Source organism: Eumetopias jubatus, unplaced genomic scaffold (assembly GCF_037043125.1).
Source record: "Eumetopias jubatus isolate StellerSeaLion01/CBP00866 unplaced genomic scaffold, mEumJub1_p1.0 scaffold_6, whole genome shotgun sequence".
Taxonomy (NCBI): Eukaryota; Metazoa; Chordata; class Mammalia; order Carnivora; family Otariidae; genus Eumetopias; species Eumetopias jubatus.
The window spans coordinates 118,340,746-118,359,334 of record NW_028274812.1 but is presented as its reverse complement, the minus strand read 5'-3'; the positions used below and the strand labels follow the sequence as shown (position 1 = coordinate 118,359,334).

Here is an 18,589-nt window from a genome sequence, read left to right as displayed (position 1 = left end):
ACCGCCCTGCCCTGTCCGTTGTGCAGTCAGAGCTGCTTGAAAGAGAGACTTGGCCCTTCAAAGCAGAGGAGGGCTGCCGGTCCGGATCTGAGGCTGTGTGGCCGAGGACGCACCTCCGGGCCTTTGTGCCTCGCTCCGTGCTCCAGAAAGGCAGGGGCCGGCTGGCGGGGGCCTTTTGTTATTTCGCTTATTTTGATCTCGCTCCCGCTCTCCAAACAGCCTCACAGAAATAGAGCCGTGCATTAGCTCCCGTCTCAGCTTAAGACAAAACAGGGCAGAGGGAAAAATCTTTCCCCGAAAAACAGAAATGGGAAAGGTGGGCTCATTTTTGTCTGGGTTGTGTTTCTGGGTGCTCTGACGATCAGTTTCTCCACCAAATTTCCCGCAGACGGTGCTCCCGTGCCAGCCACCACCTACAGGTGGGACCGTGGGCAGGGCGCAGCAGGGCCGACTGAGAAGGGCTGCCCCCATGCCTGCAGTCTTCCCTACACCCCACTGTGCCCACAGGGTTGGGGCTGCCCTGGCGGAGAGCGGTGGAACCCTGGAAGCTCAGCGGACGCTTGCCCTGCACACTTGTGCGGGCCCTGCGCCCTCCCAGACTGTGCCCGGGCCTCCGCAGGGGTGGGGGCCCAGACACTAGTCTGCGGGGCCGACAGTAATCTCCGCCTCCTCAGAGACACCATCAGCTGCCAAGGAGCCCCATCCAACCTCACTCTGCCCTTCCTTCCTACCCCTCCCAGGGCTGAGAGGGGCTCAGCACCCCCGGGAGCCTCTGGGGCCCTGAGGGGAGGCAGAAATGGGGCCAAGGAAAAAAGCTTCTGCTGCCCCCCACCCCTTGCCACCCACTCACTGGGACCAGGTGGGCATGCTTTGAGTCCACCCTGCCGGGTATGGTAGCCACGCAGAGTGCTAATGGGGAAACTAAGACTCTGGGAGGTTTTGTGGCTTGCCTGAGAGCCCGGTGGTGGAAAGGCTGGGGCCGAGGGGGGTAAGGCCCCTGCTCAGCCCCACCCCCCCCCAGCCTCCTCTTCCAGCTGACCTCTCTGCAGGCTGCCGTTCCTTACAACGTTGCTCTGGGGGGTAAAAGGGAGAGAACCACGGACGAGAAACATCCATTTTTAATAAATAGTTTATTTATCCAACAGTTTCAACCCTGATATTGAAGCCTGTTGCAGTGTTACTTATTCTTCTGGCTGGAGCCTGATTACGAGACCATTTCTTTGCCACGGGGCCAGCACTCGGATTCCAGCCCCGCCGATCATCCAGACATCAGAGGAAATGAGAGTATTGCTCAAATGAGGGAGACTGGAGCTTTATTAAGGAAACAAAAAATACCAGGAAGACCGAAACGGGGTGGTTGATGCCTCTGGAGGCAGCTGTTCGGGCTCCTCCGCGCGCCCCTCTCCTGCCTGCCGCGGATGAGAACATACCGGAACGAGGCTCTGCTAGAGAGGCCCCCCGCCAGGGCGTTTCTGGAGCAGGGCTCCCGCAGCCGGCCGACGGGCTGGCGGGGGGCCTTGAGGAGGGTCTGCGGCGGCGCAGGCACTCTCGCGGGCGGCCAGCAGGGGGCAGCCGTGCGGCCCCGCGCCCACCGGGTGGGTGCCGCATGTTCTGGCTCCGCGGCCCCACAGTGGGGCCCGCTGTGGTCGCCCTAAGTCAAGGTGACCGTCGCATACAGGAGGCGCAGCACTCCCAAGGTCCCGGAATCCGCATCGTCGCCTGCTGCAGTGCCGTGGCTGCGGGTCTGGTGTAGACCCGCGACTCGGTGAGAAGCACCACTGAAGATGCCCGGTCCTGACTGCGGGCAGCCCTACCTTCCTGTCTGCTCTCGGACCCCTGTGCCTGCTCCAGGTTCCTCTCAGGAGGCCACGCCGGCAGCTCACTCCCGTGACCTGCGGGCCCCGCGTGCCAGGACCTGGCATTTCTAGACAGTTCTTCTACAGTACTTGTTCTACTTTCTAGCACCTTCCCCCTTCAGGATAAAAGAGGCTCAACCCAGCTAGAGGACAGGCTTTCTCCCCTCACCCTTGAGCTCCCAGGTAACACCCTCTGAAGGCACATGGACCAAACTGCTCCCCAACCCCTGCCGCCCCAGCCTGCCGACCTGACCCACCTCCCACAGGCACGATGCCCACCGTGCTGAGTGCTCACCAGCGGTGGGAGAGCTCCAGCCTACCTAACTGCACACTTGCTCGGCAGGGTCTCACCGCTGCTGCTCTTTCATCTTTTCTGTGCATCAAAACCAAACCCTTCTCCCCTTTTCTGCCAGCCATTGGGGCAGAGGACAAGCTACCCACCTGGCCTCTGGCTCTCCCCCTCCCTGCCCTTCAAGGAAGCCCATGCTTTCCTACAAGCTAATCTCTGAAGAGTCTTACAGAGAGACCTTTGGAACCAGAGTTGGGAGGAAGGTGAAAGTCAAGGCAAGTGTGAATTCAGCACTGGCAGGTCTGGTGGCCTTCTCGCGCCCCTGGAGGGGACTGGCCTGGGACAGGCTGACTGGGAACAGGCCCCTGCCCCCTGCCCAGGATTTATCGCTCTGAGTCGGAGAAGGAAGAGGGCTTAGTCCATCTCCACACCAGCATATCTTCTCCAGCCACACGATGGGACTCTGTCTGGATCCGGGATTCGTTGGATGCCAGGAACTCCACAGCCCGGTCCCAGACCCGCTTCATGCGCCTCCTGCAACGAGAGGGGCCAGGCTCAGCAGGCCAGCAGCGCCCCCGGAAGCTCTTCCAGCACGGCCCAGAGAAGTGAGCTGGCCTGTGCACACCCTTTGTACAAACGGGGGACAAAACTCCGGGAGCCCACGCGGAATTTATCTGTGGGAGGAAAAGGCGTCAGGTACTAACAGAACTCCTGCAGGGGAGAGAAATTTCTTGGGCCACAGAGAAATGATTCCTTAACCTTCTCTGCTCTAAAAGCATTCAATTAAAGGGAGCCAAAGGTGTCCAGAGCATCCCCCGGTGTCCAAGGGCCTGTTCCTGCAGCAGCCCTGGCCAGGCGGCCCCCCACCAGTGCTGGCTGCATTTTAATGCCCCATGTGGGCCAATTAAAGAGTGGCCACTGGGCTGTTGAGTCCAAACTCGACAGTACTTTGGAGCATGGGAATGAGCTCAGCATCCAACTGGGGAGGCCAAGAAGCTGGAGCTGCTCCTGGAACTGGAGCTACCAGGCAGGACCCCTTCTCTGCTGGGTCCCTGGGGCCTTGCATCCTCTTGGACAGCCCCCTATAACCTCTTCCTCCTCCAGTCTAGACAGGAAGATTCCAAGGCAGTCAGGAAAGGTTGCTTTGACATCTTCTCTTTGATGAGTTCCTGTCTTTTGTCAGCTCTGCAGACTACCTCCCCATGACCCCTCACGTGGAGAGGGACTGTGGGTGTGAATGGGTGGGAGCAGCAAAGGTTCAGCCTGGGGGAGGACAAAGGAGTGAAGCTCCTGAGGTGGCCTGTGGGTTGGGAGTCAGAGTGGGGGTGCTGGGGCTTTCTACCTCAAGAGGTCAGGTCCTGTCACCAATGGCCCCTCAGCCTGTTTAGCAGTCCCCACTTGGCTGGTCCAGCCCTAGCCCTCCCTCCCAGGTGCCCATGAACAGGCGCTGAACAAGCCCGTGCGAGCCAGGCTCCCCAGCCCTCCCTCAGTCTCACGGGCAGACCCTCCTCTGCAGGGCAGACCCGAGGGGGCCCCACGCAGGGCCGACGGCAGCGGATGTGTCCTCATGCCTTGAGGGCTCGGCTGCACGGACCAGGGGGCCTGGGAGATAAATCGAGAGGCTGAGAGCCAACGGGGTGAGTCTCCCGGGGTACACTGCCAGGGCTCAGTCCCTGCGGGCCGCCACGCGCCTGTTGTCTCTGCTGCCACACGGGTGCGGAGGCCAGATGGCTCAGGCCGGAGACAGGCAGCAATGGCGCTCTTGATGGTACTTCGGTCGACGTGTGGGCTGTGCAGAACGGAAGGCCAAGCAGTAAGGGCTGCCCTGGGATGAGCGCTCTAGTGCTAGGTGCTGGCTTAAGACCTGTGAGGCAATCTCTCGACAGCCCCACTCCCCTCTTCCTGGGACTTGTCGCTACCTAACGGCAGTTTCCTTCTGCCTTTCTCACTTCTCTTCCTCCTGAGCACCAACGCTCCAGCAGGGCGGGGATTTGGGCTTCTTCAGCTCCCCACCACCTCCCCATGACCCAGGAGTGCGTGGCCCGCAGCAGGTGCTCAGTAAGCATTTGTTGAGTAAATGAGGGCTTCACCGCAGCCCTCTGCAAGGCGGTGGTGTCACCTCTGTGTTTTGGATGACGAAATTGGCTCAGAGAGGCCATTAATGACTACGGGCAAGCCAGGAATTTGGTGGCAGCATGAATGCCCCAAGTGTCCTCCCCGTGGAGGGCCATGCGGCTGCCTCATGCTGGGCACCAACAGCAAGCACCAGCCAACGCCGTGATCCATCTGCTCTCCCTAAGCTTCCTGCCTGCACCTTCCCAAGGAGTAGGGTGGGCGTGAAAGTTCTTAAGCATCTTCACCTTTAAAAGGGGCCTTAAATGCTTTACTCTTCTAATTCCTCTTGGGTTGCACAGAAATACCACCAGCAGTGGGCCTTGAGCAAGTTCCTTGGCCTCCGCGTGCCTCAGTTCCCTCATCTGTAAGATTGGCTACTTGCTCTCTCACCTCCCGGGGCCACAGTGAGGATCGAGTGAGCGGGGCTGTGTCTGTGGAGGGCCCAGAGCAGTGCTGGCTTGCAGCAAGCGCTCGGCACCCTCTGAGAGGATGGCATCCGGCCCGAGACCACAGTGAGCTGCTGAGAGGGGCCCACGGTCTGGGCCGACACTGCGGCATGCCCTGCTGGCTGGTCCCTGGGACCCTATCCTCCAAAGCTACCCCACACTGGGTCTTGTCGGGGACCATCCAGCATCCGCGGCCCAGGCATGCCCATGGCCTGCTGCCCCTTCCTGTGCAGCCGGGCGCCCTGGAAGCTGACCCCAGCCATGGCTGTGGAACTCTGCTTTCAGCTACAGGCACACACGTGTACATGGGCCTAAGCTCGTGGGAAGCGAACCATGATATTTTAGGTAACGTGTCGTGGGTCATAGTTAAAAATGTTTGAAAAACAATCTCCTCTTCGCTAGTGACTGACTCAAGAATAGACAAGTAACCAGTTCTGGCCAGCAGGGCCTCGAGGAGTGGGTCACTGGCAGCTTTTGGGAATGTTTTCTCTTGCCCGTGAGGGCGACCCATCTCTCCCCTGCTGGCGGTGACAAGGCAGACGTGGACCCCGCTGCTGCGGGCTACCATTTTATGACCAGGATGAACTCCAACCAGCTGACAACATCCATGGGGGCCAAGACCACAAGCATCACAGAGAACTGGAACCAGAGACCTGACTATTCTGTGCCTGGAGCCCACAGGACTCTGGACTTGCACTCACAGCAACCCAGCCTGAGCCACTGCGGGGAGGAGGGCACTAGCGCCCGCCACCCAGAGCTCCCCGGTCAGCAAGGATGCTAACAGAGGAGTGGGCTCACGCTGCCCTACGTCGTCTGTGCGTTCCGCTCCAAAGAGCTGAGCGCTGCGCAGTGGCAGGAGGCGTGCACGGCCCCCTCACCTGTGCTCCTCGGGGCTGAGCTGCCCCATTCTCCCCATAACTGATGCTCTGGGCCTCCTCCTGTGGCACTTGGCAGGCTCAGCCCAGGACTCACCGGCTCTGCGGAGGGATCAGGGTGTCACGCACGTGCAGAATGCCCACGTACGGGTAGCGCTCCATGTCCTGCTCCCAGTCCACGTAATGGTCCTGGACCACATCTGCAGGGTAGGACAGAGGGCACCATTTAGGGCACGGACCTTCTGGCGGGTGCCAGTGGTCCTTTCCCCAGGGGCCACACACCTATAATCTTCTTCACCATCTCGTACATGGCTTGTTCTTCTTCTTCCAGCTTCCGCCACCGATATTTCAGGAGGATCAGGAGCCCCCACAGAAAGGCCAAACCTATGAGGGAACACAGGCCCCGTGAATCCGCCACATCGCTTCTGGCCGCACGAGTGTCCCGACTACCTACTACGTGTCAGGCCCAGGTCGGCCTGCTGCTGACACAGGACGTGGAGATGCAGAAGGGAGGCAGGCTATGAAGTGATCATCTTCCTCCTGCCGGCTGTCACCACAGAGACCTCCCCAGCTGTCCAGATTGCGGCTCCTCCCAACCTCATTCCGGGCCTTTCATCTCCTCCCTTGTGCACCGGAACACGGCATTTCATACATATATACATGCGGGGCCCTTTGTATTCCGAGATGCTGCTGCCGATTATGATGTGTGTGCCTGATGGCATGGGTGCGGGAGCCGTGTGCACGCCCAGATGGCCTGTGATTTGTAACTCCGCCACGTCTGCAGAGCGGGCAGTTTCTGTGACTCGGCCTTTCACCTTCAGAGACACCCCAAGGTCTCTGCTCAAAGGCAGCACCTGATGTCAGGCGACAAGACCCGCGCTCTGCTTTGCGGTGCAGCCCCCTGGGTCCATCCTGCTTTCATCGGGTACCTAGATCTCCCGAGGAGATGTTTACATTGTTCAGGGAGTAAAATTAGGCCAAGGTCCTGCTGTGCCTTCTCCTCCTTTGAGAGGCTTGCACTCTGCGGCCCTGGGGGGTGACGATGCTGGGCTCCAGCCAGGGCCAAGCTCCCCCCTCGGGGACACTGATCGTCCCTGACCCTGCTCAAGGATATTTTCCAGTTACCCTCCTGCTCCTGCCACCAATCTCTAAAGGTAAGATGACCCAGGGCAGAAGCTGACTTGTTCATCTCCTCTGTTTTATTAGACAGACCTCAGGTTCACCAGACAGAAATGAACTCTCTGGGCCTGGGTTTCTGTATCACTCATGCCCAAGAGTGTCACTGAGCTGGGCTCCCGGGAGGTGCTATATGAGCAGTCCCAATGGCAAGGACAGGGTTGGGGGGAGAAGGGCAGCCAAGGACTTACACCAGAAGAAGATGAGCACGTTGGTGACTGCAGTGAACAGGGCACGGCTCAGGCGGCAGCCCACATCCATGCGGGGGCGGGCGGATTCCAGGCAGACCACTTTGTCCACAGTCGTCACCAATTCCGATGGGTCTTCCCCCTTCAACCTGAAACAGGACACAGGGCTGCAATGGCGTTCAAAAGCTCCCAGGAGCCGCGGAATCAGCCCCACTTTAAAGCAGAAAGAAAAAAGGAGGAGCTTCGAGGCCTCTACTTGCTTATGAAATAGACTTGGTATCCTGGTTGCATGCTTTCCAGAAATTTCCCACATTGGCTACTTAGAAAGAATAAAGCTTTAAAGACGGCAGCAGGCTTGAACCCCTACCACTAAAGTGATGTCCCCCTCTGTCGGGTCTTTTGACAGCCCCTCTCAGCGTGTGGAAGATTAAACTGTAAATTGGATTCCCACCTCCCAGCATAGAGTAATGGAAACGTTTACTGAATTGCTGGCTTTGCACTGCATGGCACGAACTGAGAGAGTCTGGGAGGGTGTGCTTTTCCTTGGTGACAGTGACAAGGAGGCACATAAGCTGTTTAAGTGTAAAGATCGGGGTACCCTGAGGCTCGGGGAAGGACAACCATTGGGCTCTCTGAGGCCAGGCCCCGGCCCCATCGCCCCCACTCTAGTCCCTGAGAGGAGGTCTCAGGACACGGGAGGATGCCCACGCTTGCACCTTCTTTCGGCTAGGTGACCATCTTGTGCTCTAGGCCGTACACGGGCATGCCCAGCATCTGAAATGTCCCGATATCTCACGAACCCACTTTGAGTACTGGTCGTCTGAACGGGGCTCGGCCACCCTCCCGACAGCCTTCCGCCAGCGTGAAAAGGTGCCTGTCATCCTTCTGTGCTAGCAGCTTCGGTGAGCGCTGCCGAGGCTAAAATCCATATTCTCCTCCCCCGTTCTGAACACACAGGAAAATCGCTCAGCCACTCAGGGAAGCTTTATTTTTTTTAAGTCAACGAATTTTAATCATTCGTGCCCTGCATCTGGTTATCAAGCTTTAGGCTGAGCTGCCCGAGGGGCTTCTGGTGGAGGCACGGCTGATGGAATTAGTCGTCTGGGTGGATTAGGGATGGAGGGAACAAAACCCTAGAGTGTATTTGAATATCAGGAGCTGTGGCCTGAACAGAGACCCCAACAAACCCTGGGAAAGGGGAGGGAGCGCCAGCGTGAAAAGCTCTGGGCAGTGGGGAGGTCTGGTGGGGCGTGCATCGCTGGTGTGCCCCTCCCCCACGGGCTGAGCAGCCAGATGGGGCTTCTCGGGAGGGTGAGGGGCTCTCGCTGTCTCTGCTAACAGTGCTGCCCAGAGACAGAGATGAGGTCGAACTGCCCTGTGAGAATAAAGTTCAGTATTTTCTTTTGCAACATCCATGCTGAGTGAAACCAACAGACAGAACCATTTCATCTAGTAATGAAAACTAGCACCTGACGAAAGGAAGTTCAGAAAAATGCCTTCTCCAGCAAGCCATGTGGGACCAGTGAATTCAAAGGGCGCAGAGTGAGTTACTTGAAATGCTTAGCTGGAACACTAGGCTCACGTCCTGACACCTGGATTTTGTGTCTTATCTTGAAACAGCTCCTTATGCTGCCCCCCCGAATGCTTCTTCCTTCCAATGCCCTGCTGCAGGCTGAGCCCACAAGGACTCAGCTAGGAGACCTGCCTCTAACTTCAGCCCCAAGACACGTCTGTGAGCGCCCGGCAGCCGGCCGATGGGCGAGGACCATGGCCGCGGGTGCCCGTGGTGGTGCTGCCACCCTGTGAGGCCTTGCCCACACTCACCAGATGCCCACGTCCTTGTTACTGCTCAGTATCCAGGTCAGTGCAGCTTCAAACTTGGCGGAGGAGTTGCCGGTCACATTCTGGGGGAGGGGGCGGGAAATTAGTGCTGTGTCTGGGCCGACCAGCTGGAACATTATTCTCCTGCCGGATTAAGGAGGCCCTCTCCCCTGTCCTCCGCAGGCCCCAAAGCCCCATTCTGCTAAATGCACAACAAAGTGGCAGGTGGAAATCTCGGCTGATGAGAGCCAAGAAGGAGCTCTATTGGGAGGAGTCGATGCAGAAGCACACAAGAAAGCAATGCAGGTCTGAGGTAGCCAAAACCAAAACCAAAACCTTTCTCAAGGACCAAAGCGTGAGGCCAGAGAGCTGGCAGCTCATCTTGGGGAAAATGAAAAAAAGCGTGGGGATGAGAGGGGCGGCGGGTGCCCGGTGGCCAGTCCCTGCCCCTCTCCGGGCCTCAATATCCTCATCTGGGAAATGACAATGAGCTAGGTGACCCCTAAGGCTTCTGCTGGCTCGGAAGTTCCAGAATTCTATCAAACTGGGGCCAGGCCAATAGTCAAATAGACCCTGAGCAATCTGCACAGTGAACATAAAGGAGAGAACAGACAGGTAAAGTGTGGATCCGTAAAGCTGCTGGGAAGGGGAGAAAAGCGGGGAGCAAGTAACAGGGCCACTGAAAGAAGGGGCGGCCCGCAGTGGCCACACCAGCTGCTCGGGAGCCCCCCACCCCGGCCCACATGCGGCAGGCCGAGCTCCGGCTCACAGCTCACCTTGGACCAGTCACCCCTACTGCTGCCTAAAACTGAAAGTAGCCTAACACTCAACTAAGTTAAAAAAAAAAAAAAAAGGGAAAACAAAAAAGCCAAAAAGCAAACACACAACAAAAAGGGGGAAAAAAAGCAGGGCTCACAAGATCAGTACAAAAGCACCAGGACCTCTGGGGAATGGGTAAGCATCGCAGCCTACTTACTGCTAGGTATTCCTGGGCTTCCATTACAGGAATGCATTTGCTTTTTAGCTTCTCTGGATTTCCACATTCAAAATTACCTAGGAGGAAAAAACACACATTCAAACACAAAGAAGAGGTGGAAAAAAATTACTCTGAAACAGACTAAAAAAATGCAGTGCGAATCAAGCCATCCGTTCTGATGGGGAGCATGTGGCCCCGCAGCTCCAGCTTCTGTGGGGTATCTTCACTCTGCAGCAAGATCAAAAGCCACTTAGCTTGGATCGATTCCAGATCATTAAAACCTGACCTGCAAAGCAGTGCGGTGATTTGCATTAAATGACTAAAAAGCTGCCCAATCCTAAGGTCTGTTTGCAATTGATCCCTAAAAGGATCAGACAGATAGCTTGGAAGGAACCAGAATGGCACTATAAATAAACACAACCTGGGAAAAAAGAAAGGCAGGGAGGCCATAGGCACTGCAGGGAATCTGACCGTGACATAGGCAGGCGACCTGGAACTCCAGGCCCACTGTTTTGAGGGGTTCTGGGGAGAGATGTCCAAAATGCCCCAAAGAGAAAGAGGGTGTCTCTGTGCTGGGCAGTGGGGCCTCAGTGTGGTGCTCCAAGGGGCTGTTCCCTCCTGAGCACCCTGGGTGACCAGCTCCCACCTAGGATAAAGCCCACCCAGGGCCACCTCCTCTGAAAAATCCCTGGACTATAGGGGAATCTTGTTGGACCAAATCACTCTGGACTTGGGGGTCTGCCAACAGTCACTGGCTCTCGACAGCCCGCTATGGTCCACCCACCACATGCTGCTTCCTGTGGGTCACCAGACTCCTTGAGAGCAGGGACAGCACGGGGTGGGCTGCACCAGATCCTGAACTCACACAGAGCCTGACTGCTCTTAACCTGGCACAGCCTAGGGGCTACCGATGGCCAGTCTGTGTGCTGGGGAGGGAGTGGCTGAGAATGAACTTTAAAAAATCTTGAAAATGAACTAAAGTTTATCCTTCCTATGCCGAAGTTGATCTTGACCTTATGGGACCTCTGTGATCAACCTGGCTTCTCCTGCCCTGCCCCGATCACCCCGGCCTGCTTAAGCTTGTCTGGACCACGGCCATGGTCTCCTGATTGGACCCATCCACGTTTGACCAACAAAAGTTTAAAATGATTCTGCTTAAATGGCACGGCTACACTCAAGCTGCTATCACCTTTGTCCTCCCGGCTCCTGGCTCTCAGCACATCGCTCCCCTGCTCAAAAGCCTCCCTGGCGCTCACTGCTTGCAGTGATCAAGCCCCCTGGCATCTACGGCCTGGCATCTATGGCCATCCACGGTGGGGCCCAAGCGACCTTTCCAAACTCCATTCCTTCTGTTTCTCCTTCCCCCGTGAGGCCAACTGCTTCCATCCCTGCGCCTGTAATTTCCTGCCTCTCTGGCTCCGCCCTGCCCCCCCACATACACAGAATCAATCCCTCTTGGGTGTCAGGGCCTGGCACAGATACCCTCCCCTGTGCTGCTCTCCTGACGGCTCCAGTGAAAAGGTACTGTGCCTCCTAGAACTTCTGGCCTCTTGGTTCTCATCCAATCACACCTCGTAACAGCCAGTGGTCAGGGAGGTAGGTGGCCTGTCTCTTCTACTAGACCAGAAGCAGCCTGGGGGCTGCAAAGGCCAGCACAATGCTCAGCCTATAGGTGACCTCTGGGGGGTGGGTGGGCGCGGGGAGTATGGCCTGGTAGAGCCCTCATTCCCCTGCAGTGAGACCCTCACTAAGTGCCTCAGAGGACAGGAGGCACTAGGCTCCTTGATGGCATAAGCCAGGACCACATATGGAGGGTGGGATGGAGGAGAAATGTCTACCAGCATCCACTGTTTAAGACAGAGCTTCTCTACTTTATACCCTAGGGCTCTTTTGAAAATGCAGACTTTGATTCATAGGTTTGGGATGGGTCCTCAGATTCTGCATTTCCAATAAGCTCCCAGGTGATCCTAATGCTGCTGGTCCCTGGACCACAACTGAGTCACTAAGGTCTGGAACACCCTCTTAGGCCAGAATTTATATTCCGAGCCCCTGGGCCAGGGAGAAAGGCCCCTGAGGCCTGTGATGCTATGAGCCCCCACTCCTACTGCTCCTCCGAGCTCACAGATGCCTCCCTGACCATCACCAGTCTCCCGCCAGTCAGGAGGCGGTGGCAGAGCTGAGGCCCACAAGACTGGCCCCAAGGGCTGAGGGCCCAGTACAGGCCCATCCAGCCTTGATTCCCTAGCAACAACTTTAGATAAGGCCCCACAGATCAGAGGTACCTCTTGAACGTCTCATAAGACTAAATAGCTCCGTCTGGTTCTGGTGGCAGATATATTTAACTTGGGGCACAAGCTCTGGTCATTCAGCTATGCCTTTAGCAAGTGATTCTGAGAGATGTGGGGAGGTGATATCTCTGGCCTCAAAGAACAATTTTCTAAATAAAACAGTAGGGGAACCTTCCAGATGGATAACTTTTTAGGGGGTATTTCATGGGGCTGCTGAAAATGCCCTCCTCTAGAGTACAGCGCTTACTTTTCACTTTGTAAAAAAAGAAAAAAAGAAAAGAAAAACGACCCAGGACCACTTGGTTAGATAGGGAGACAGTTTCTGAGAGGATAAGGGACTTGTCCAAGGTCCTGCAGCCAGCTGGGGAGATGAGGACCAGAGGTGACACCGGGGCCCTGGCAGGCTGTATGGACCTGTGTGACGAGCCCACTACTCAGACCCCTGCCACCTGCATAGGCCTCTCCTCCTGGCCTGGCTGACCATCTGGTACAGGGAGGCCCTCCAGGTCAGAAGACCCAGAATGAGGAGACCTGGGGTCTGGCCCCTCCCAATGCAACATGAACCCCCTAGAGCATCAGGTGGTGGGCAGCCAGAGAAAGCAGAGAGGCTTGTGCATGGGCCAGGACCCCTGGGAGCCTTCAAGGGGATGTGAGAACCAACTATAGGCTTAAAAAAGATGTGTCTGAATGGAGAGGCGGGGAAGGCAAGACTTGGTTTCGGAGTATGTCCTCTGGGACATCACCACAGAGCATCTCGGCCACCTGCCAGCCAACCCCCGCCTGGCCGCTAAGGGTAAGAGCCCACAACCCTCGAATCTCAGGCCCCGAGCTATGCACTCACCGGCTTGGATGGCCAGGAAGTTGTACAACTCGTGCAGCAGCTCCAGCAAGGCCGCCTTCTGCCTGGCCTGACAGAACTGGAAGGGCACAGGACAAGCAGTCAGCAGGGGAGACAGGGGGCTCCGTTTCTCTGGCTTGAACTCCTCGGCTGCACTGTCAAGTGCTAAGCAGCAAGGAGCCCTTCAGAACCCACATTCTGCAAAGAGGTGGGCGCAGGGGCAGGACGGGTAAGTATCGGGTTAACCAGAAAAGCTGAGGTAGAGCTAAAAGCCGCCCCGGCCACTAAGGGTCGGCCATCCTGGAGCCTCCCAACCTCTGTCCCGCGGCTCTCATTGGAAGGAAGGCCATGAGGTGGGGCTGCAGGGAGATGCAGTCGGGCCTCCGAGGCGGGCCAGGCAAATGCTGTACTACTGCAGTCTCGTCTCCCCTCGGCCACTCCCATCTGTTTTTGGAGAGTCAGGTGTCTACATTCCGCCCATAAATCGTCTGCTCTGTGGATGAGCTGCAGCAAAGGCCTCACCTTAGACATCCAGATTCTAGACATCCTTAAACTACAGGGGGCGAAAGTCATCTGTCCGAGAACACAGGAACAGGAATACAGGCACACCTAGCTCTCCTGCATCTGCAGCAGAACTGACGCCATTTGTGCTAGGCTGCTAGCTTTAGAATATTTGAACGAAAGGCTGCTCTCCTTGAGAGTGAACGGCAGGCCGTGGGCTGTCATGAGTCTGCACTGAATCCTCACCACAATCCTGACCGCACCCCAACTTCTCAGATGAGGAGCTCAAGGTTTAGAGACCTGCTAGACCCCAAGATCCCAAAGCTAACAAGCACTGGAGCCGGTGGACTCCAAGCCTCCCGCCCTCTTCAGACCTCCTCTGGGCTGTCACTGCACAGGACGCCCGACTGACGCCGAGGGCCTGGGCTCAGAGCCTAGCTTGCAACAACTGCAGAAGGAACCACGGTCCCCTTCCTTCTTGGGCTCGCTTGTTGCCCTCACCTGCAACGTGTGGGACTTGTTTCTCATAGTCTCAGAGGCCAAGATAGGTCCCCTTGTGTTGCCTAAAGACCCAAAAGCCTTTACAAGGTACAAAATGGCATAGCCAAGATTTACATGTATGACCATTAACGTTCAGAAACAACTCCCAAGTCTGTAAGTAGAATCGGGTACCCAAACTACCTTTTAAAGACAAATGTGATGGGAAATGTTGATGGTAAGAAATGTAACTGCATGTACATTCAGATTCTAATTCTATAAACATACGTACACAGACAGATGGAGGGGAAGGATATGCCCCCAAAATGACAATGGCGATTATCTCTTAGTGGCAGAATCATGGCCGATTTTGTCACATTTTTCAAATCTGCTGCACTTAACATCGCTTACTGTCACAACCAGAGAACAACAACAACAACAAAAGTGGTCACCATGAACTCTGTTCCAAATTCACCGACATTTAGGGTGATACCACCTAAAGGGAACAGAAAGATAGAAGGCACCAGACCACGAGACGGCCTGCCTGAGACAGCACACCCACTCCCAGCCTGTCCACACGTTTTCAGCAGCACAAAGGCAGAAAGAAAAACGCTAAGTGTCATAGTCGGCTGAGAAGGGAAAGAACACGTATATCTAAAACTCCAATGCCTATCCGGGTTCTGGGGGAGCCTGAGCCACACGAAGAATGAGACTTTCCACAAGGGCCTCACCAAAGCCAAGAAGCATCTCCCAATCTGCCTGTTCCCGTGTCCACCCTTCACGAAGGCCACTTCACGAAGGCCAAGAGCATCCCGTGAAATCTCAGCTCAGTGGAACCTGCCGACAATGCCCAGACCCTGCCTTTTGATGCTCGGAGGTTGCAAGTCCCCAGTCTGCTCATTGAGCACATTTTTAGCAAGGCCCCGGGTTGTGCCTGTCGGGGCTCACTCAGCTTGGGCGAAGAACCAAGAGATAGAAACCAGAGAAGTCTTACAGACTTGTTTCCCGTTTTTTGCTTTCGGGGTTCAAAATTCTAGTTTTCCCTCCGACCACTTCCCTCCGACTATTTTTCTGGGCCACTTCCTGTAATCATCAACTCTGGTTTTCATGGCACAAGGCAGTTTAAACTTAATATGAATCTGTTTTCACGAAACAACTGAGAGGCAAAGATACTTGGATGAACACAATAAATGAATGTAATAAAACACCCCCAAATAATATAGCAGAAGCCAAAGAAAAGATAAAACCTATTAGTTGCACCAGGCCACCCCTTTGGTGACATGGGTAAGAAAGTGAACACGAGACCATGTATTGTTTCTTTCCCAGCCCCCGGGCTGCCAGATATGGAGCCTGAGGCCTCGGGAGACACCTGGCATTGCACACTTAATAATTAGACTACTAAGTCATGCCCTCTGGCGGCAAAAGGCTCCTCCTGGTAGGATTTATGACCTGAAAATTTACTGCCTCCTATCTTCCCCAGACTATCACCTGTGCCAGCATCCCAGCTCCCCGCTAATGCTGCGGGCATGACTCATAAATGGATGGGGCTGCTCGCCTTCCCCCAATATTATTTGTAGGGAACATTAAAGCTTCATAAAACAAATCTATAGACTAGGAGGGCTAATTCTACTTCAGATATATTTAAAACAACCTCCCCCCACCCCATGATGTTTCAAATCGGAACAGCACTGTCAGCCACAGATGTACTACCAGAGGGAACGTGGACCTGAGAACCCAGCCTCTGGGTGCTTAAAAACTGTCAGGCCTTCCTCTGGAAGCCAGGGAGCTTGAGAGGACCTTCAGCCCCAACCTACTGCATCCCCCTAGATTGACTTAGGCAGAAGATCAAAGTCCCCAGAGCTGTGATTGATGGGGAGACCTTCCATAACAAGCCCAGGGTTGGATCTTGGGAGTTCAATTCTCTCTGTTTCAAGTACTCCTTCGCCTGCCACAACTGAGTCTGACACAAACATCACAGAACACGATGTGATTCTGGTACATTACAGGAAGCACTCCTGAAAATGATCCTATTATGGTCTTTTTCTGGGCCAGTTTACCTCCTGATGGAGGCTAACATCCTTAGGATGTTATACAAAATGAATAACAAAAGCTAGAGAAACTCAGACTCACCTTATCTGTTTTGCTCGCACAGTCCACTGGCAATAACTTCACTGAGACCAAGAAAAGAAACACAGGAAATTAAAAGTGTGGGTTGAGGAAAAGATTGCAAAAAGGGACCACTCTCAAAATTCAGGGGAAGTACAACATTACCAACATAACGGTGGGGATCAGGAAGATGTCATCTAAATGGGGGCATTTTTAAAATGCAGACAGTAACATGTATAGGTTTCCCAATCCTGGATTAGGAACCAGGGCGAGGACAGCTGGGTCCAAGTCCTAGCTGGAAATGATTAGCCACAGGCTCTTGGGTAACTCAACCACTCTGAACCTCTGTTTCCTCATTTGTAAAATGGGATCAATAAAGCTTCCCCTGCTTAACTCAGGGAGTTAACCTCCAACAAGCCAATATACATGATGGTTTTGTAAATTGCAAACAGTGATATATTGAACAGGGATTAGTACCATCATGGGAGGGGCGCTCCAGGTAAATCCCAGTATATATCCAAGAGCTGTGGTCTTAAAGCATCTCAGCAGTGAGTATGACAGTATACCGTTTGACTATTGTGGAACCAATACAGTCCCACGACACTCCGGGTCTTGCTCAATTTCTTTACTAGATGGATAAACTGCTCTCATAGCCAAGAAATTATTTGGGTGAGTGCATGAGTCTGGGATCCCCATGCCCCACAGACTTGTTCATATACCCAAACACCCATCTGCTGCGACAGCTAAGACACAATTTAGCTTCTCCCTGCATCTTGGCTGTTCCTGCTAGGCGTGGAAAGATGTGGCCTTGGCTTGAGGCTGGGAGCAGTATTAACCACAATGCTTTGCAAAGAATATCAAAAGTTGGTGAATTCACAATGTCACTTTATACTTATACTTTAAATTTATACACTTTACCCTTTAAATTTATAAAGAAATGATTTCTATGTTGTTTTCTGTTAGACTATAAAGCCCAGAGTTACCCAAGAGGCAGATTTCCCTTCTAAGAAACATACCAATCCTCAACTATTCAGGAAGCATACTGTTTCCTGCAGACCTCTTACTGGCATGTCAAATCACTAAAGTGTGGACAGAAGCATGGCTGGGAATGTCCTTGACTCACAGAACCCTCCCAGCACACACGCCAGGAGGATAATGCAAGCAAGGATAAACGCCTCCATTTGTATCAGTTTAAACTCTTCTGGTGCTGCAAAGCTGGGAACCCAACCGGATCAGATCTGTGGGCAGTGAAACCTGGGGTGCCTTCAAATGGGCACTAATGTGTGAATGAGCAAGAGATCCAAGTTAAGAAAGAACAGAAAAGGAATGGGGGTGGACCTGTCTGTTGGAGAGGGGTGTGGTTTTCTCTAGAGAGGGAAAACCAGAGGTTGGGGTGGAAGTGACTAGGAATGAAGACTGCTTCCAGCACGTGGTTGAAAGGGAGATTGGTAGGGAGGGCTAGGGCAGAAAATGAGAACAGGAGAGAGTGAAGACAGAAATTACTGCAGGAACTCCAGCCCTCTCCCCCCACAGCGGGAGGAAGGAGAGTCAGGGTCTGGAGGTAAGACAGCCAGAGGCATCTGACAAGGCCCGGGATGTGCAGCCTGGCGCTGAGAGGAACGGGTGGCCGTTCTGGTGGACACTCGCGCGCCCGGGGCCCTCCCCTGCGCCGGCCCGGGACGTACTGTTGTCCTCCGCCTCCTGCGGCGCCGAGGGCTTGCCCATCTTCACCCAGAGGATGCCCAGGAAGACGAGCAGCAGCCCCAGGCTGGCCCAGAACAGGAGCCGGGACAAGTAGCGCTCCAGCCGCCGCCCCGCCTCGGGCCGAGCCCGCGCCGCGCCGGCCGGGCCAGTTCGCGTCGCCCGCAGGCCCGGGCGCGGGTCGGCGCCGAGGAGGGCGGAGGTAGGCCGTGCCGGGGCCGGGGCCGGGGTCGAGGCCCACCAGCGACGGACTCCGTGGCCCGGCGCGGCCCTGTCGAGCGGCCGGGCGTCCTCGTCCTCCTCGGAGCTGCCCCGGACCGAGGCGCGGCGCCTGAGCGGCGCAGGGCGGGCAGGGTAGGCGAGGCCGCGGCTCCCGGACCAGGAAGCCGCGGAGGCCCCGACATCGCCGTAGGCCCCAGAGGTCGCGTAGGCCGAGCCCGAGCCCGAGCCCGACGGGGAGAGCCAGGGCTCCGCTCGCAGGGAGGCCGCGGCGGGCCGGGCTCGCAGCGGCGCCTCCTCGCGCAGCCGGGCCTCCTCGCGCAGCCGCTCCTCGCCCCGCAGCCGGGCCTCCTCCCGCAGCCGCTCCTCGCCGCGCAGCCGGGCCTCGCCCCGCAGGCGGCGCAGCTTGTTGCGGTAGACGTCCCGGGTGGTGTCGGTGATGGGTCCTGGCTGGAAGCCCAGGGCCTGCAGCTCCCGCCGCAGCTCCAGGTCCGACAGGCCGGCCATGGCCAGGACGCCGCCCCCCGCCCGCCCCCGGCGCGCACCGCACCCGGAACTGCTCCCGCCGGCGGCCGCGGCGAAGCGGGCGGGGCCCCGCGCCATGATGGGAAGGTCTGTCTGCGCCGCCATGTTGAGGAGGTCCGCGCCTGCCTGATTGCCGGCCATGATGAGGGGGTCAGACTCGGCCCTTAGGCCGCCATGTTGGGGAGGTCCGAG

At 56.0% G+C, this 18,589-nt stretch overlaps 1 protein-coding gene across 1 annotated transcript; it reads right to left on the bottom strand.

Moving 5' to 3' along the window:
* Positions 1 to 1,111: 1,111 nt before the first annotated feature.
* On the bottom strand, positions 1,112 to 18,420 carry LEMD2 (LEM domain nuclear envelope protein 2). Its single transcript, XM_028120561.2, has 9 exons — positions 17,638 to 18,420; positions 15,977 to 16,017; positions 12,872 to 12,947; positions 9,743 to 9,819; positions 8,770 to 8,849; positions 6,949 to 7,094; positions 5,864 to 5,965; positions 5,679 to 5,781; positions 1,112 to 2,679 (listed from the first exon to the last, which is right to left on the bottom strand). Exons 1-9 carry the CDS (start codon positions 18,377 to 18,379, stop codon positions 2,529 to 2,531), a joined length of 1,518 nt encoding a protein of 505 aa, XP_027976362.1. The 5' UTR covers positions 18,380 to 18,420; the 3' UTR covers positions 1,112 to 2,528.
* Positions 18,421 to 18,589: the final 169 nt, after the last annotated feature.